The sequence below is a fragment of the Trachemys scripta genome, chromosome 12 (assembly GCF_013100865.1).
Source record: "Trachemys scripta elegans isolate TJP31775 chromosome 12, CAS_Tse_1.0, whole genome shotgun sequence".
In the NCBI taxonomy this organism is placed as follows: domain Eukaryota; kingdom Metazoa; phylum Chordata; order Testudines; family Emydidae; genus Trachemys; species Trachemys scripta.
The window spans coordinates 35,161,343-35,181,911 of record NC_048309.1 but is presented as its reverse complement, the minus strand read 5'-3'; the positions used below and the strand labels follow the sequence as shown (position 1 = coordinate 35,181,911).

Here is a 20,569-nt window from a genome sequence, read left to right as displayed (position 1 = left end):
TGAAGATAAAATTGAGGGGGTTGGAGGGAATACTGGGAGTTAATTCTGAGATATTCCCCCATATAAAACACAATCTGCTCATACAAATTAACAGCCTAGGCCCCACTGAGATTTGAACTCCTAACCCCGGTTTACAAGACCAGTGCTCTAACCCCTGAGCTATGGAGCTAACACAAGTAAAACAGTGGTAAAACATCTATTGACTTAAAAAGGCCAAGATTACACCATCGCTGTCTGCATTTGTTCTATGTTATTTCACCCATCATCATAACCTGCTGACTCCTTGCCCGTCCCAGCAATCTGTGGAAAGTACAAGTTATACACACTGTACAAAGTGGAATTGAGTTTAACCTTATTGAATTACGTTTAAGTATTTTCAGAGTTCACTGTATTAAAAATGCAAAGATTTATGTGCTGTTGTGGGATTGCCTATAACTTCTCAAGGAAATGTGACTCATGTAAATCTTTGGAGGTGTTATGAGCTTCAAAGGAATCCTTGAAATCATGTGCTAGACAACCACAGTTCTGTGGGATTTTAGGAAATACCTGGGAGGAGGAGAAGTCAAATTCCTTCCCCTGGAACCATCCTTTTAAAGCTGCATCCTAAGGAAAAACCCATTATCTGATGATCACCTGTCACATGAGGACCAGACCAGAGACCCACATGGGATAAAACTGACTGTCAGATTCATGGGTGTGCTTGCTCTGAGAGAACAGCTGTCGTGAATTTGTAACCACTGGGGGGAAAAAACAAAAAAACAAAACCTGTGTGAGTACTGAAAGACCGATCACCGGCAAGGTCCCTTGTTGGAGTTGGGATCATCTCTGGTAGACTTATTAGCATGCATGTGTGATGTTCTATACTGTGGGGAGCATCCTGGAAACCCCATATTCCTCATTTTTATATAATCGTGATCTTACATACAAAGCATGCCTTGTAAGGTATCAGGGGAAAGATTATGATCTGCTGAAAGTCATTTCTCTGTCCATATAGGTGTATCATTGATGCATATGAAGTTATGAGAATTGTGTGGTATGGTGGTCGCTAAAACATGCTTTAACTTGGGATATCAGCCAGATATTAGCTCCCCAGAGGCAACAGCAAGGAAAGTAACCAACACTCAGGTGGGATATCAATCAACCCATCAACAACCATTGTCCAGCAAGGGAGCTATGACACAATGACTCACCTGCATGAGGCCACACCAGGAGAATTTCTTAACCTTCCCTGGAGACTCAGCAATGCCCACCCAGACATGCCTGGACTTGTGTTTTCAAGCACATGGACTGAGGGTATAAAACCAAACACAGAGGGCCAATGTTGGGCCTTTCTCCTTCCCCCACCTATGCTGCAAGCAACAAGGACACTCTGAAGACTCCAACAGAGGAGACTGGCCCAGATTTCAAGGGTGAAATCTGTATAATATGGACTGCAATATCCAGTGGAGTGAGAAAAACAGCTTAATCTACATGTTGCTCAATCTAACAGGGTTGAGAGTTTAGACTACATGGCTATATTTTATTTTATTTTGGTAACTAACTCTGACTATTTGTGTATCACTTAATATCACTTAAACTCTATCTTTTGTAGTCAATAAACTTCTTTTACTGTTTACCTTTACCAGTGAGTTTGCCTGAAGTGATTGGCAAATGTGCTCAGGTTTGCAAAGGCTGGTGTATACCCACTTTCCATTGATGAAGTGGTGAACCAATTAATAAATTTGCACTGCTCGTCTTGAGCAGTGCAAGATGGTATATTTCTGAGGTACAATGTTGGGAGCTGGGGGATTTGGCTCTGGTGCCTTTCTCTGTGTGATTCATGAGTGGCTCTGGGAGCATTCATGCAATCTAGCTGGCTGTGGGGTCTCCACATGTGGTTGTGCTGAGTGATAACAGCACCTGGAGGGGTTTGCTGCTGGTCACTAGCAAGGTGTTGTGAGAGTCAGCCAGGCTGGAGAGAGTTAAAGGGGCACAGCAGTCCCACGGTCCCAGGCTGAACTCCGGGGATCCCGTCACAGCATGTAAGTTCTGTTATTGTTTTAAGATGTTTTCTCTGTAATGCTTTCACCTTAATAATAACTGTGTTTGCTTATAGAGAGTTCTGTGCTGACTGAACTGTGGGCAATTACTCTGCGTATGGCCTCAGAGGAGGAGAGGAAATCCTCCAAAGCAGGCCTGTTGAGGCAGTCCATATTGCTGAGGAATTCGCAATTAGGCAGGGAACAGTGTGGCCTGGAATAACCCTGGTCAGGAGAGAGAGAGACATGTGTCTCCACCCAAGAGAGGTGAAGCTGGGAGCCTAGAGCGGGTGACCTTGTTGGACCATAGTGGGGAAACACAGATGCAGTTGCCCTCAACTGTGATAGACTACACAAAGTTACTCAAGTGTTACAGTGTTTGCAGAATCAGGTCCTGCAGATGACACAAAGATAAGTGGTGTGGTAAATAATGAAGAGGAGAGGAGAGAGATCTGAATCACCTGGTTAAATGGTCACAGTCCTACAAAATGTGTTTTAACACTGCAAAATGCAACGTAATCCATATGGGAACCAAGAATGCAGGCTGTTACCAACAGGATGGGAGAGTCTCTTTGAAAGAAATGAATCAGAGACAGACTTATGGGGTCAACCTAGATGATCAGCTCAATACATTCACTGGCTAGTTATGGAAAATAAGAAATGGGAGGGACTTAGGTTCTATTCCCAAAAGGACAGCTGTGGTAGAGGTGAAGGTGCCTTCCTTATAATGTTTAGCTCAGTGGTTAGGACGCTTACTTGGTTATCATTAGTGGCAATACAGCATCATTCATAATGCACTGGGACAGAGTGAATATGCAAATGACTCTAGCCTGATAGCTGGGGCATGAAAGGTGAATGCAGTGCCAATGACTATTTATACAACAGGGAAAACCTGTGCCAAGAGAAACTCAGTTTACTCCCCTACCAGGCTAGCTTAGTAGCTAAAGTGCTCTTTTGCAATATGCAAGACCACAGTGCTAATCCTTTCTCTTTAGGAGGGATAGGCTATAAGTCCCTACAAGAGGGGAACCTATGACAATAGGTACTGGGGGTTACTGAAGTGTCCACAGCACCACTGTAAGCTCAGGGGTGGATGGGTAGGGTGGGGTGGGGGTGTGTGCTCTGCTGGAGGGCCCTGTGGAATAAGGCTGTGCAGGAAGTACGCCCAGCAGGGCCTGATTGGTGGCCCCGTGCAGCCCACTGATTGTCTGATACTAGTACCCTGTTTCCCCGAAAATAAGACATCCTCCGAAAATAAGGCATACTTACAGTTTTGCCTCTCGTTGTAATATAAGGCATCCCCCCGATAATAAGACCTCCCCGATAATAAGGCATCCACCGATAATAAGGCATTTTTCATTTCTGAAAAATAAGACATCCCCTGAAAATAAGACCTAGCGCATCTTTGGGAGCAAAAATTAATATAAGACACTGTCTTATTTTCGGGGAAACAGGGTATTTAAACCAGGAAGCCATGATTAGGGGTGGGGAGGGGTTATTTGAGCAACAGTGTTTGTTTCTTTCTGCTCTGGATTTTGCTTACCATGGGCCCTAGACTCTGGCTTCTGGCCTTGGTTTGTCCGTGACTTTGCTTGCTGTTTATAACCTGACACCAGCTTCTTGATCTCTTGACCTGGCACAACCCCGACTCTGCTATTTACCTGCCGCCTGTAACTTGGTGCCTGGCCCTGGCATTCTGACCTGGCTCGCTCCCAGCCCTGATACTCATTGCCTGGCCAGTTCACGCAGGCTGCCCCGTCCCAACCCTTGTTGCCAGCTTAAAGGACCCGAGGGGGCAACAGCGGGGTTCGTTGCCCAGTGTGCTTTGCACCAATAATCACACCAGGGGTGGAGAAACAAACCAACTTTATTCAAGAGCTCTGAATAGGCACTAGGAGACCAGCATGTCTCAAATCAACCGCAGCAAATACAAGCAAATTTTCCCTTTTATATTCCAAGCAGTTTCTGTAAGCTTTTAAGAACATAAGAACAGTCATACCGGGTCAGACCAAAGGTCCATCTAGCCCAGTATCCTGTCTACCGACAGTGGCCAATGCCAGGTGCCCCAGAGGGAGTGAACCTAATAGGCAATGATCAAGTGATCTCTCTCCTGCCATCCATCTCCACCCTCTGACAGACAGAGGCTAGGGACACCATTCCTTACCCATCCTGGCTAATAGCCATTAATGGACTTAACCACCATGAATTTATCCAGTTCTCTTTTAAACTCTGTTATAGTCCTAGCCTTCACAACCTCCTCAGGTAAGGAGTTCCACAAGTTGACTGTGCACTGCGTGAAGAAGAACTTCCTTTTATTTGTTTTAAACCTGCTGCCTATTAATTTCATTTGATGACCCCTAGTTCTTGTATTATGGGAATAAGTAAATAACTTTTCCTTATCCACTTTCTCCACATCACTCATGATTTTATATACCTCTATCATATCCCCCCTTAGTCTCCTCTTTTCCAAGCTGAAGAGTCCTAGCCTCTTTAATCTCTCCTCATATGGGACCCATTCCGAACTCTTAATCATTTTAGTTGCCCTTTTCTGAACCTTTTCTAGTGCCAGTATATCTTTTTTGAGATGAGGACACCACATCTGTATGCAGTATTCGAGATGAGGGCGTACCATCGATTTATATAAGGGCAATAATATATTCTCAGTCTTATTCTCTATCCCCATTTTAATGATTCCTAATGTCCTGTTTGCTTTTTTGACCACCTCTGCACACTGCGTGGACATTTTCAGAGAACTATCCATGATGACTCCAAGATCTTTTTCCTGACTTGTTGTAGCTAAATTAGCCCCCATCATATTGTATGTATAGTTGGGGTTACTTTTTCCAATGTGCATTACTTTACATTTATCCACATTAAATTTCATTTGCCATTTTGTTGCCCAATCACTTAGTTTTGTGAGATCTTTTTGAAGTTCTTCACAGTCTGCTTTGGACTTAACTATATTTAGCAGTTTAGTATCATCTGCTAACTTTGCCACCTCACTGTTTACCCCTTTCTCCAGATCATTTATGAATAAGTTGAATAGGATCGGTCCAAGGACTGACCCTTGGGGAACACCACTAGTTACCCCTCTCCATTCTGAGAATTTACCATTAATTCCTACCCTTTGTTCCCTCTCTTTTAAGCAGTTCTCAATCCATGAAAGGACCTTCCCTTTTATCCCATGGCAGCTTAATTTACATAAGAGCCTTTGGTGAGGGACCTTGTCAAAAGCTTTCTTGAAATCTAAGTACACTATGTCCATTGGATTGCCCTTGTCCTATTTTCAAGAAAGGGAAAAAAAGTGATCCGGGTAACTACAGGCCTGTTAGTTTAACATCTGTAGTGTGCAAGGTATTAGAGAAAATTCTGAAAGAGAAACTAGTTGAGGACCTGGAGGTTAGTGGCAATTGCGATAAATTACAACATGGTTTTACGAAGGGCAGATCGTGCCAAACGAATCTGATCTCCTTCTTTGAGAAAGTAACGGATTTATTAGATAAGGGAAATGCGGTGGACCTAATATACCTGGATTTCAGTAAAGCGTTTGATACTGTACCCCATGAGGAATTATTGGTTAAACTGAAAAACATGGGGATCGATATGAAAATCCAGAGGTGGATAAGGAATTGGTTAATGGGGAGAATGCAGCGGGTCGTATTAAAGGGTGAACTGTCGGGTTGGAGGGAGGTTACTAGTGGAGTGCCTCAAGGTTCGGTTTTGGGACCCATTTTATTTAATCTATTTATAACTGACCTCGGAACCGATTGCAGGAGTGGGCTGATAAAGTTTGCGGATGATACGAAGGTGGGAGGCGTTGTAAATTCGGAGGAGGATAGGGATATCCTGCAGGGAGACTTGAACGAGCTTGTGAACTGGAGTATCAGGAATAGGATGAAATTTAATAGTAAAAAGTGTAAGGTGATGCATTTGGGGATGACTAATAAAAATTTTAGTTACAAGATGGGGACGCATTGGTTAGAAGTAACGGAAGAGGAGAAGGACCTAGGGGTCCTAGTAGACCGCAGGATGACTATGAGTCGACAATGCGACGTGGCGGTGAAAAAAGCCAATGCTGTCTTGGGATGCATTAGGCGAGGTATATCTAGTAGGGATAAGGAGGTCCTGCTTCCGTTGTACAAGGCGCTGGTGAGACCTCATTTGGAGTACTGTGTGCAGTTCTGGTCTCCCATGTTTAAAAAAGATGAACTCAAACTGGAACGGGTGCAGAGAAGGGCCACTAGGATGATCAGAGGAATGGAAAACCTGTCGTATGAAAAGAGACTAGAGGAGCTTGGGTTGTTTAGTCTGACAAAGCGAAGGCTGAGGGGGGATATGATTGCTATCTTTAAATATATTAGAGGGATTAATACGAGGGAGGGAGAAGAATTATTCCAGCTTAGTACTAATGTGGATACGAGAACGAATGGATATAAACTGGCCGTGGGGAGGTTCAGGCTTGAAATTAGACGAAGGTTTCTGACCGTCAGAGGGGTGAAATATTGGAACGGCCTTCCGAGGGAAACGGTGGGGGCGACGGACCTGTCTGGTTTTAAGATTAAGTTAGATAAATTTATGGAGGGAATGGTTTAATGGTAAAACATAGTAGTCAAGGAAAACCAAGAAATGGTAGGTAAATTGTATAATGGCTGACAGGGGTCAGGCTGGAGACTCTTGCCTATATGCTCGGGGTCTTACTGATCGCCATATTTGGGGTCGGGAAGGAATTTTCCTCCAGGGCAGATTGGCTGAGCCTCTGGAGGTTTTTTGCCTTCCTCCGCAGCATAGGGCAGGGATCTCTAGCAGGAGGGTTTCTGCCGATTGAAGTCACCTAAAACAGGATTGGGGACTTCAACAGCAGAGTCCAGGGAAGGGGTAGGGACGGTTTTATGGCCTGCAGCATGCAGGGGGTCAGACCAGATGATCATAATGGTCCCTTCTGACCTTAAAGTCTATGAGTCTATGTTTGTTGACCCCTTCAAAGAATTCTAATAGATTAGTAAGACATGATTTCCCTTTACAGAAACCATGTTGACTATTGCTCAACAGTTTGTTTTTCTGTGTCGGACAATTTTATTCTTAACTATTGTTTCGACTAATTTGCTCGGTACAGACATTAGACTTACCGGTCTGTAATTGCTGGGATCACCTCTAGAGCCCTTTTTAAATATTGGCGTTACATTAGCTAACTTTCAGTCATTGGGTACAGAAGCCGATTTAAAGGACAGGTTACAAACCTTAGTTAACAGTTCCGCAACTTTACATTTGAGTTCTTTCAGAACTCTTGGGTCAATGCCATCTGGTCCCAGTGACTTGTTCATGTTAAGTTTATCAATTAATTCCAAAACCTCCTCTCATGACACTTCAATCCATGACAGTTCCTCAGATTTGTCACCTACAAAAGCCAGCTCAGGTTAGGGAATCTCCCTAACATCCTCAGCCGTGAAGACTGAAGCAAAGAATCCATTTAGTTTCTCCGCAATGACTTTATCATCTTTAAGCGCTACTTTTGTATCTCGATGATCAAGGGGCCCCATTGGTTGTTTGGCAGGCTTCCTGCTTCTGATGTACTTAAAAAACATTTTGTTCTGTTACTTTTCCCCCTACCCCTCCTTCCCCTCCCTCCTCAAGCAGTTATAGTTAGAAAAATTCCCATTTGTCTACTATCTTCGGCCTTCACAGGCTAAGACGTAGAGGCTTCTCCCTCCTCCTTCCTTTCCCCTGCTCTTATCTCTACTGTGTTTGTGAGCGAAACTACAGCTGTCTGCTAGAAAAACTGACCCTTACATTTCTGCTTCAGCCTGCTTCAGCATGTAAGCAGTTAGCATAGAAGTAGGTGAGAGTTCACAAGATGGAGTCACTGTCGTTCACTTAGACCCAGAGCGCAGGAGTTTCATCGGCACTTATGGCCTTCCACTCCCCCGAGTTACCTGGTTGCTATGCCTAGTGACATCAACAATCCCCCCTTTGAGAACACTCAACAAACCTTTGGCAGAGTTTTCTCATACTCTAACGACAAAATGCGATTAAGCTCCATGCAATTGGGATCATCAATGAGAGAGTATAAAGGAACTTCTGGGGAATGGGAGATACAAATCTTACGTATGAGCACTTTACAGCAAGCGAGCAAAAGGAAAAGGACAAAACATGTCACAACACCTGTGAGCAAGATGTGAACAATGCCTCCCCCTAGTCCCCTTAGACCAGGTAACCAACCCCAAAGGGAATCAAAAATAGTGGGTTCCCCTTCCTGGGCCTTCCACTGGTTCAAGGCCTCTTCGGCTGACAAGATATGCTTGTTAATATCCTGTGAAAACTCTGGGACATAGGTACAACATTCTTCTCCAATAAGGGCACAGACCCCGCCCCGTGAGGCTAACACATAATCTAGGGCCTGGCAGTTTTGTAGAGCCAGCAGTCGAAGCTGGTACAGCTCAGAACTTATGCTTTTCTCTATGGCCAGGGTATCATTGGCAAACTGAGTGAAACAGTAGGTAGCAGAAGGAATGCTTCTGTGACAAAAAGGAATGTTGTGAGAGACCCTAAACCTGAACCCATATTGTGATTACAACAACCCAAATGCCCAGAAGATAAGAATTATTGATACCAAACAAATAAAAAAATAAAAGGACCAGGACCATAGGCTAGGTCAGCCTACTGTAAATAGATAGAACCAATGCTCAGGGTTCTCGCGGGGAGTGTGCTGTGGCTGTTCAGAGAGATCACAAAGCATTCCCAGTGACCCTTACTGTCTTTTGAATAACAGCTTAAGTCCCAAATCGTCACTGGCAGTCTTCTCTTCAGGCTGGACAGTCCACTGTTCAGAAGTGGGTACTGCTTTCAGTCAAGAGTGATGAATCCAGCTCTTGTGTCCTTTGACCTTTGCCGCTGTGTGGGAAACAAGCAGGACGGTGTGGGGTCCCTTCCACTTCTCTTGAAGAGGTTCGTCCTTCCAGGTCCGCACGAGTACAGAATCGCCTGGCTGCAAGGAGTGGACCGTGAGGAGAAGAGGCTGTGAATCTTTGGTGTATCTGTGAAGAGAAGAAAGAACAGCAGACAGAGAGCACATGTACTGAGACAAGAAACCACACCCCATCTCCCACTCCCCTGCCAGAACCAGTGTACCATTCAGAGGCCATGCCCTTCCAAACATAATCTCAAAGGGACTAAGCCCTAACCTGCCCTTGGGGAGAGCACGAATGCGGAGTAACACAAGGGGCAAAGCATCAGGCCACCTAAGAGAGGCCTCCTGACAGACCTTTGAGAGGTGTCGCTTGAGTGTCTGATTTGTGCGTTCCACTACTCCACTGGCTTGTGATCGCCATGGTGTGTGGAGCTTCCAGGGGATTTGCAGAGCACTTGATATCTTTTGAACAACTCGAGATGTGAAGTGTGTTCTGTTATCAGATTCCATCCACTGGGGGAGGCCGAAGCGAGGAATGATCTCCTGGACAAACTTAAGAGCCACTGTTTTGGCAGTGTTGTTACGACATGGGAAGGCCTCAGGCCATCTACTGAATTGATCCACCAAGATGAGGAGGTACCTATACCCTTGGGTCCTGGGAAACTCAGTAAAGTCTATTTGCCACACCAATCCTGGGCCTGGGGTAGGTTCCAGAGTGGCTGGCAACACTGCTACTCCTGGTCGAGGGTTGTTCTTCTGGCAGATTAAACATTCAGCCTGTACCTGTGATGCTAGGGGTTTAAGTCCAGAGGTTAGAAAATACTTATTCATAAGCTGGGTAAGAGCCTCTCTGCCTGCGTGTGTGGTTTGATGCAGTTTCTGCAACACCGGTCGGATTAGGCCCTTGGGCAAGAGGATTTTTCCCTCTGTGGAATAAAGCCATCCCTCCTTTTCCTGGAAACCAAGCCTGTCAACTAGGTTTCTCTCCTCATGGGAGTACTGAGGAGCTGCAAGCTCACCTACTGATGGGATGAGGGCATGCATTTGAGCATTCTCCTCTGTTGGTGACTTCAGGGTAGCAGCGCGCTTGGCTTCCTTGTATGCTCTGGCATAGCCCTTGGTTACATCTTGATCTTCCCTTTGATGGGCTTTGCAATGTACCACTGCTACTGCTGCAGGGAGTTGTACCGCTTCTAACAGCCAGAGAATTTGAGACCCATGCTTAACCGGAGAGCCTTGGGCTGTTAGCATTCCCCTTTGCTTCCACAAACCAGCGTGAACATGCAATACCCCAAAAGCATACTTTGAATCAGTAAAGATATTAACCCATTTGTCTTTTGCCAGCTCGAGTGCACGAGTCAGGGCCACTAGTTTAGCAAGTTGGGCAGATGTCCCAGCAGGTAAACTCTCAGCTTCCATGGTATCATGGAGAGACACAACAGCATAACCAGCCCTCCTTTGCCCATCTACAACAGTACTACTGCCATCGGTATACCATTCCAAGTCAGCATTTGGGAGTGGTTGATCTTTTAAATCTGGGCGGCTAGAGTAGGGGACATCTATGATTTCCAGACAATCATGTTCCTGCTTTTCTGTTTCTGGTAACAGGGTAGCTGGATTAAGGGAGGGACAGGTTTGCAGGGTAACTTCAGGATTCTCTAACAGTTTTGCCTGGTACCGAGAAACCCAAGCCTGTGTGAGCCAGAGACCACCCTTAGTATCCAACAGGGCTTGGACCATATGGGGAATATACACTTGCACAGTTCCTCCCAGTGTCAGTTTTTCAGCTTCCCCAAGCACTAGCACAGTGGCTGTGACTGCTCACAAGCATGCTGGCCACCCCTTTGAAACTCGATCCAGTTGTTTAGAGAAATATGCCACAGGACGTTTCCAGGCACCTAATAGCTGAGTAAGCACTCCCAGGGTTACCCCTTTCCTTTCATGCACGTACAATTGGAATGGCTCAGAGAGATCTGGCAGACCCAGAGCTGGGGCTTCCATGAGCTTCCTTTTNGAATTGCCGCCAAAGAATGAATGAAGGGGCGGTGGTAGAGCCTGTGATTTTGGGGGGGATCAACTCATAATTTTTGACTGCTTGGGCTGGTAATGTTGCTTCCAAGATGGTCTTTGGTTCCAGTCCAGTTCCAATCCAGAGATGGACTTCCAGGTTAAGAGAGGAGGGAGGTGCTGGATATCAGCAGTGGCCACTAGGGATCAGCATGTGTCCTGAGAATGCTGGGAGTTCAGGTTTTCGGGGCAGGATCAGGGGTGGCAGGTATGTAGAAATTTTGGTGGTGCCCAGAACCTGCCCCCACCCAAACTCTACCCCCCCACCACCCGCCCAAGGCTCTGGGAGGGAGTTTGGGTGAGGGAGGAGGTCTGGGGTGCAGGCCCTAGGTTGGGGCAGGGGATTGGGATGCAGCTCTGGGAGGGAGTTTGGGGATGGGAGGGGTGCAGAGGGATGGGATGCAGGGGTGAGGGCTGTGGGTTGTGGCTGCAGATCAGGGATTTGGAGTGGGGAGGGCTCAGGGCGAGAGTCGGGGTGAGGGCTCTGTCTGGGGCTGGGAATGGGAGGTTTGGGGTGTGGGAGGGGCTCAGGGCTGGGGCAGAGGGTTGGGGTGGGGGCTGAGGGCTCTGGCTGGGACTGGGGATGAGGTGTTTGGGGTGCTGGAGGGGCTCAAAGCTCGGGCAGAGGGTCAGGGTGCGGCGGGGATGAGGGCTCTGGTTGGGACTGGGGATAATGTGTTTGGGGTGCTGGAGGGGCTCAGGGCTTGGGCAGAGGGTGCAGTGAGGGGGTGAAAGCTCTGACTGGGGGTGTGGACTCTGAGGTGGGGCAGGGCTGGTGATGAGTTTGGGGGTGCAGGCAGGCTGCTCCAGGCCAGGGGCCAGAGAGGAGGACTCCCCCAAGCCCTTTCCCTGCCAGCAGCAGCAAGCCCCCCTTTCTTGCCCCCCCAGCAGCACACTCACCACCACCACTGTCACTGCATGTGCTCCTAGGGCCCCTCTCAAGTCCAGGAATCTCCCTCACCTCCCCCGTGGTGGATGCCCGGGGGCGCTGCATGCACCTCCTCCCCTGCTGTTGCCCCTGACTGTAGCCTCACTGGGGGTGAGGGATGGGGCTGCCTCCTTGCCCACCATGGGGCAGGAGTGGTGACTGCGGGCGGGGGGCCCCTGTGCTGCTGGAGGGTCCCATTGAAAAATGAAAGGGTCAGAGGGGGAAGGGCAGGCTCAGAGTCAGTCTGCCCTGGCAGTGAGATGGGGACCCTGTGGCAGCAGTTGCTGCAGGGAGGCAGCATGGAGCTGCTCTGCTTGGGGTCCGGGAAGGTGAAGGGGAAGCAAGTCAGGGCTGGGGGACACTTGGGGGAGGCACGGGGCAGGCGGCAGGTGGGGCCGGGGGGGAGATCACCCCGGTTATAAATATCTCTGTGCCTGCCAGCAGCTTTTTTTTTTCCTGCATCACTTTTTGCGCCCCTTGGCTTTGTGCACTCGAGGCAAGTGCCTCACTCGCCTTGCCCGTGTTACGGCGCTGACTGTGGGACTTCACAGTAGAAATTGTCCAGAATGTTTGGCCCACAGAATGGTAGCTGGATGAGGGGGTTCTCTGGGCTCTTTAAGTTTGATTACCCTGTAAAGTTATTTTCCATCCTGATTTTACAGAGATGATTTTTACCTTTCTTTCTTTAATTAAAAGCCTTCTTTTTAAGAACCTGATTGATTTTTCCTTGTTCTAAAATCCAAGGGGATTGATCTGGACTCACCAGGAATTGGTGGGGGGAAAAGGGGGGAATGATTAATTCCTCCTTGTTTTAAGATCCAAGGAGTTTTGAATCAGTGTTCACCAGGGAGTTGGTGAAAGAGTCTCTCAAGGCTACCCAGGGAAGGGAGTTAGCCCATTGGGAGTCATGGCAACAGACCAGATCTAAGCTGGTAGTTAAGTTTAGAAGTTTTCATGCAGGCCCTCACATCTGTACCCTGAAGTTCAGAATGGGGAAGGAGCCTTGACATGTGCCTACATTCTTTTCTGAATCTAGCCCTTCATGTGGATCTGGGCTGTTTTCTGGGCTTTGAGGCTGGGATTCTTAAAGGAGCCCAAGAGAGCTAGGGGCCAAATTCCACCTTCAGTTCTGGTGTGGGTCCTTTTTCACCACACCAGTCTACTCCTGCTGAAGAGCTACAGAACCTGTGCCATACTAAGAGAAGGAAATAATGAAGCCCTTGCTGGGAAAATCACTAGGGGTTTATTCATCAATCTGGGCCCTCCCCTGGGTTATTTCTGGGGTGTATTTTCCAACAGTAATCTGCCCCAGAGATCTGAGCCTCACAAAGCCTCTGCTGTGGAAAATCCTGGGGACACAGCATTAGTCACAGGAAGACCTTAAATGGTCATAGCAATAATGGGTGTGTGGGCTAGTATCGCCAATCACACTTTATCTCCTGCATTGCCCCTGAAATAATGATGCCTGTCTGTAGTAAGACATGGCACGCTGTAGTAGTCAAGAGTCAATACCTCACAAAATCTACTGTGTACATGGTCTCAGAACCAGCTCCTCCAAGTGAGTGAGGAAGCCCTGGGAAGTCACATCTCAGAGCTGATCACTGCTCTGCTAACAGACAGGGGAAGTGGACCTGGTTCCAATAATGAGACAGCCCCAGAAATCTTCCTCTTATATATCTGCCCCCTCACTAATGCTAGATCTCAGATCAGAGATTCCTTGAAATTTCCCTCAGCTTTTCTTAGCAGGATCAAGTGAACTGCCTCCCTGAAGACTGAAGGATTCTGCACAAAGGGAATCATTAAGAAATTCCTGGAGTGGTTCAGTTCAGTTATCTGTTTATTTTAGCCACCCAAACCCAACCTGCTCTGCAATTCCCTGCCAAGCTTGGTGGACACAAGGGGAATGTTGGGGATGCAGGGAAATAAATGGATATTTGAATGGCCTGTGAATCAGAGAGAATCCCAGTGAGTTTTATCCCTAGCACTAGAAAGAAATGTGATCAAAGGGTTAGAGCAGGAGGAAAGGAGGCAGTGCTACTGGGTTCTAGGCAAGCAGTGAGGTACATTGTGGGACAAAGGTGGTGTTTTTGTTCTGTTTTTGTACAGCTCCTTGCATACTGGGGTCCTGGTCCAGGACTGGTACTAGTAGGCACTAAAGCACCGGCACAGCAGTAATAAAACAATGATTGGCTATTGAAGGGAAAATATTCAGAGCCATCAGACTCCAGTGACATCCCACCCTGTGCACACTGAGGCTGGCTTCTGGCTCTGTTGCACAACTTTCTGAAGGGTGCTTGTAAAAATGGCATTGGACACAAACCATTTGGACACTGCCTCAGTTTACAAATTAAACTCAAATTCCTTACCTACATCTTCTGTGAGCTCAGTCTGGGACCTGAGCGTGAAGCTGTCTCAACTTTTCTGTCATCATCAACAGCAACAAATGTTCTACAGGCAAAACCAAGTTTTAAGTGACTCCTGTGCAGCCCCCTCTCTTTCACACCCTGCCCTCACTGCCCCCTGTGCAGCCCCATCCTACTGCGCACCCCTGCTGCTTTCAGTCACTTTGCAACAGTCATTGATGAAAAATCATTTCACAATTGGGCTGAAGATGTTCCAGCCAGGAACAGCCACTTTCCCAGATCTGTGTTCATTGAGCAGGGCTGGCAGGAGTAACAGCATTTAGAATTTTATTCTTTTATATTTTTTCCTCACATCATGACTCAACTACACATGGTTAGTAGATCTGTGAATTGAATAAGAGGAGGCCATTTTTACTGAATTACTTTGCAGAGCTGCACAACATAACTATCAATTCTTACAAATGTAGAGTTAATTGGGAATGAAAACACATACTATAATTATTTTTGAAATGTTTCAAAAACATTATAATATTTAATTTTATAAAAAAGAACTGATTTTCCAATTTTTGAAAATGTTCATGAGCATTTACCTGAATATGTTCAGATTTTAATATTTCAGTCTTTTGTTGTTGTTCTTCTTATTATTATTATTGGTAGTAGTAGTAGTAGTTTTTTGTCTATTGTCCTAATAAAAAGAGCTGAAGATAAAGAAACTGTGGTTATGGTGGAGGAAAGACAAAAAGCGTGTTTTTCCTGTTTTCTATTTTCCTTTGAAAAAAAATCTGCAGTATTTTTGAAAATATTTTTCATGATTTTCCACTATAATTAAAATGCTGTTTTTCATAGAGAAATAAATTGAGGTAGGGACACGTTTTTAAGCTCACCTACCTCATGTTGCTCATCCTGGGACCAAAACAGCTGCAACAAAAAACACATTTTATGTCAGGGTTTGGGAAAAAAAACAACTAAAACTTATATAATCCAGTGTGGGAAGTCAGAGTTTTAGTAGAATGTTAAAAATGATTGAACCATTAACTAAGGCAAAAGACACCTCCAAGAATCTCATTCCCCAGGGGTTGTCTGAGCTCACAATGGCCTTCAACTAAACATATCAGCATTTTTCTATTTGTCTCCCTCTGTAATCTGATCACTCTTGAATACTGCATTTGGTCAATTCCAAAATGTTGGGCCTTCCATCATAACAATACTGCATCCCATCTCTGCCCAGCCTCCCAACAGGATAACATTTTGACACCCTGCCTGACTTACTACCCAGAGAAGAGGAGACAAAAAACTAGGGGGGAGCAATGTGGGAGAAAGATGTGAATGGGGGTGTGCATATGGTGGGAATCAGAGAGAGAAAGGTGGACTCTGGAAATAGGGGGCATGGGAAGCACGTAGAACACCTGGTGGAGAAAAATTGAGAGCAACAGGGAATGCTTAAATAGAGGGGGTTGGGAGGGTCACACACAGGAAGTTTGCGGAGGAATGTGGGAGGGGAATGCAAGAAGCCCCATGTGTTTGCAATGAGATCATCCTACAGAAGCTATGAAATGTGCGATCCCCTAGTACAATGAATTGTTTCTGATGTACCTGGAAGACGAGCACATTTATAGAAAACGGGAAAAGAATCTAAAAGCAGATATCACTTGGAACAATGGGAAACTTTCTGGAGGAAGGCTAAAAACACATCTATTTGTCCAATGCTTAAGGAAATTTGTTACCAATTACTTTATGAATGGAATCTCACTCCACCTAAGCTTGTTTGTTGGAAACCATTTCTAACTTGGTCTCTTGAACTTGAATTCACTAAAAGTCCTGTCCTTTTTTTGTTAATAAATTGGTTTTATTTTGAAATCTAAACCAATTCAATGCTGTGTTTCAACTGTACTGTTTAGTAACTCCAGTTTAACTAGCAAACCATTGAATATTGACTCTGTACAGGGGTAATGAATCTTTAATAGCTGAACTGTCCAACAGAGGGCAGGCAGTGCAGAACACAGGTTTTGGGGAAAATTTGGGACTGGGAGTGTGCTGTGGTCAATTTGCAAGTAGCAATCAAGGCTGGTGGAAGTCGCAGTGTGGCTGGTGTGTTGCTGACAGGCTGCTGGGGTCAGAGATACTGGACCAGTGCTGCATCTATACACAGACACTCAGGGTGTGGCTAACATGCTCCTAGGCTGGTTGTGAGTGTCCCAGGTTGGGAGCTACAACAGGAAATAATTGTGAGGCACACAGGGTTATGGAGCAGGCGGTGACTCAAACCCTCACAGGTCTGGATTGCACCCCAGAATGTGACAGACCCCTCCCCCCCAATGAGAAACCTGGACTGTTAGAACCCATGGACTCCCAGAAAATCCACATTCTTCCCAACCCTGAACTTCTAGGGCACATGAGGAATTTGTGGCCTGTGCGAGGTGTGCATCATCAGGGCTTCAGGAAGACAAATGGAGACAGTTATTAGCAGGGGGCATTTTGACTGTGTAGGTTGCTCCTGTTCATGCCCAAATACCCGAACCTGGAGATAACCACATCATAACTATTATCATCAGTGTTTCCTCTTCAGGACTCTTCAGAGAAGAAGAACCTCAGCAATCCAGTGTCAGAATTTGCATTCTCGGGCCTCACCCAGAGTTCTGAGCTGCAGCAATTCCTTTATGTGGCTTTCTTCATAATCTATATGAACACCTGGCTGGGAAACCATCGGCTCCACACCCCCATGTACTAGAAAGGGCATCAGGCCTCCTCACTGAGGCAGGGTTAACCAGCACCCACTCAAATATACAAACCCTCCATGCACTATCAGGACTAGGAACCACAACCCAAACCATTTAAACAACATTAATCAACATCCTCGTTCTAATAGGAAAAGACAACGGATGGGATACAGCTTGTAGTCAAATGCAGGATTTCTTTAATGGTCTCTTAGCAGAAATGCAAAGCGATGTCCTTAGCCAACGGTGGCCCAAAACCCTTACCACTACTGTGGGAGTGCCACCTGGGCTATGGAAATGGAGGCATACGTGGACGTTATCAGGATGGGCCTGTGACTCCTCAAAATGCTCTTTCCAGGCTTCGGGACCTGTCAATGGCACCTGGGCCCCAGTGCACTTACTTTTGCCAGGGCCCTGGGCGGGCTGCCTGTGGGACTGGGTTATTCGCCGGCAGGTATGGGAAGTCAAGCCATCCCACGGACCTAGCCGTTTCATCACCACTCCCCATGATTTTGAGACTCAACATGTCTGGGTGGGAATCGGAACCTTGTGGTCCTTGTGGCCCTTGGCACCCCCACAGCTGTTTTGCTTCCGCAAGCTACACCCTGGGGAGCTACTCAACATCTTTGATGCAGTTTGTTGGGAAGGAGAAGCAATAGGCAAGACTCCAGGTCAAGAACTCCTATTTAATAAAAAGGATGGTTGCACCCTGCCATCAAATCCCCATTTCCCTCTCCCCTTTCACCTTAACTTAACCACTGCACTGGGTAGCCGCTTTATCACATGGCCCGCTAACCCCCAAATCTATATAACCCTCCACCCAGCCGTCCCTCTTACTTTCGATTGGACTTCCCTAATCCCAAACCGATTTTTAAATTTAACCTCCCTATTTTCCATCCTCTCCAACATATCCCATCTCCAAGACCAAATGCATATAATAGAGATAGAATACAACAAAGAAGCCAAAGCATTTCAGGCCGCTTATCGAGTACATACCCTATGCTCTTCTCACGACATTGCATGTTTTGCCTCTAAGGAGGTTACCCAGGCCACACCCAGTTTCTTCACTTCCTTAGACCTAAAAATACTGCTTGGTCTAATTCTTGCAATCTGTTGCGGTTTAACAATTGCCGTCCTCCGCTGCCTGTGCAGAATATGTCGCTTGCCCCAGCTACAGGTTCAGCCACCACCCCAGGCCCTTTTCTTTTCCAAAAATACCCCTGAAACAACACTATATTATCCCTCAGACCCAAACATTGATCGCCTCAGTGTCAACTCCAATTCCCTTTTCCAACCAAATAAGTCCGAATACTGCATTATGGCCTCTTCACTAAACTATAATAATGATGCCTACAGGGCATCAGAGGAGGGAAATTGTGGGGAAAAGGAACTGGGGGGCCTTCCTTTTAATGACCCGTACTAACTGCCCATACAAGAGGCAATATGGGCCAAGACCTGAGCAAGACTAAGCTGCACAATTCCCTGCCAAATTCTGTCAAGGGTTGTGACCAGAGGAGGGAGGGGGAGAAAACAATGCAAAGGCCTTAGCAAACATAATAACGGCCTTAGCAAACATAATAACCGCTTGTTTGTGAAATATAATAACTACTTATATGAAGAAATTGCATCTAGCAAAGGCCAACTTCTCCTGAAGTTCCAGCTAGCTGTCAAACCAGCCAATCATATTCCTTCTTTGGGCATCCTGTGATAACCCCTATGCCCTTAACCGTAAAACCCCGGAAAAATAACATGGGCCTTGACGAGAAAAGTATCCAAATTGGTTCCAAGTACCACCCATAATGGAAAACACCAAGGAGCCCTCCACCCAATATGCACCCAATTCTCGTAAATTAATAAGGAAGGTACCGGGAATAGGGGACAGACCCCCAACTCTTATTTCATGCAAATGACGTATAATTTGTACTATGCTTGTGGTCTGACAGAATAAAGGCAGCCTGCAAGCTGACCTAGGTGTGGTACTCTTCGGATTGTTACCCCGACGCCTCGGTATGTATTGCAAAAAAGACAAACCTCATCTTGAGTCTGTGAACTAAAATCAATGCGTGGGTGATTCTTTCCACGACATCAGGGTGGTTTGCTCCAGAGGTGACAGCAGAGCTGGGTTCACAACCCTGGAGACCATTTTCAGAAATTTAGCCCCAGAGCAGGGACATCCTGTGCTGTGAACATCTCTGGAGCCTGCACAAGCTGTGATCAGCCCTAGAGATAAGAGGGGCTTTCAGTCCCTCATCCTATTTAATCCATCACTTCTCCGCCAGGAGGGGAGCAGGGAGCACCCATCTGTGGAGTGGCTCCCTCTCTGCTGGGAACTGCAGAAAGACCCAGCAACTCCAGTGGAGGACATGGAAAGGGCTGTGGGCTAATACAGTGATGGGGGCATGAGAGACAGACAGATCAATAATGACAAAATAATCAGAACCCTGGAGGATCAAATGCTTCGCTAGCTGTGAGAAATTCCACAAAAATCTGCATCCTAAGTTTGCTTTTTCAACTGAATATGTTGGTGTATTAATATACAGGGCAGATTTAAGAACATAAATACGCATGACAGTCAGAACTCTTCAAGACTTTTACTATCAATTTAATCTGGCACCAGTCAGACTTATTTATTTGTATATTTTGTAGCAGCAAAAATAGACTATTCATCAAAATTGGGAAAACCCAAACATTTTTTGTCATTCTGGCAAGTGAGAACAAGGCAATTTTAGCTAAGAGCTGTTGAAAATTGAAAAGTTTTAGCCTCTGCTATCCTCAAAAAACAAAATACATATGGAGGAGGGCAGACTTTTTCCATGAACATATGTTCAATTGAAAACCCAATTTTCCTTTGAGATAATTAAAGCCGAAAAAGTCTGATTGTTCTTAATTGGAAACTTAGATTTGTGCTAGGATGCGGAAAATTAATATTTTCTATTCAGATTAAAATTTCACCCTCCCATTCCCACTGTCCCATCCTCTATTATTTCTATTACAAAGGACTCACTGCAGGATGGTTAATCTGAGTGAGAAGCGAAGTTGACAGCCAGAATATATTTTAAACATACTAACGCCTTGAAGCGAAAACACAGAGTCAAAGCTCCCAGACAAAACGTTTCCATCTTGATCATTCCCTAGAGCATCTCCACTGTATTCTCTGTCCCACACTGCAGCCAGCTAAGCAGCAACGCTGCAGAGAGGTGCTCAGAACATACACATAGTAAGACACTGGCCATGCACACGATAGCTCCCAGTCCTAGAAGACAAGCCAGAGACATGGGTGTGGGGAATCAGTAGTACAGGGAGGGGAAGTGACTGGCCCAAGGTCACAGAACAGGTCAATGGCAGAGCCCAGAACAGAACCCAAGTCTCCTGCCTGTACAGACATAAAGTCGCAGAAGGAAAGGATACAGCAGAGTAATGGAGGGATGCTACTAGTCCATCATAACCCAGAGATGGAAATGCAGTGGGATTTGGAGCCTTAAATTATAAGAACATAAGAATGGCCACACTGGCTCAGACCAATGCTCCATCTAGCCCAGTATCCTGTCCGGGACAGTGGCTGGTGCCTGAAGCTT

At 46.1% G+C, this 20,569-nt stretch overlaps 1 protein-coding gene across 1 annotated transcript; it reads right to left on the bottom strand.

The window, feature by feature from the left end:
• Nucleotides 1-255: 255 nt before the first annotated feature.
• On the bottom strand, nucleotides 256-10,644 carry LOC117886118 (the record flags this gene model as incomplete). Its single annotated transcript, XM_034787755.1, has 3 exons — nucleotides 256-300; nucleotides 8,005-8,093; nucleotides 9,687-10,644. Coding segments are annotated over 3 exons (1,092 nt in total), but the record flags the coding sequence as incomplete, so codon positions are not given.
• Nucleotides 10,645-20,569: the final 9,925 nt, after the last annotated feature.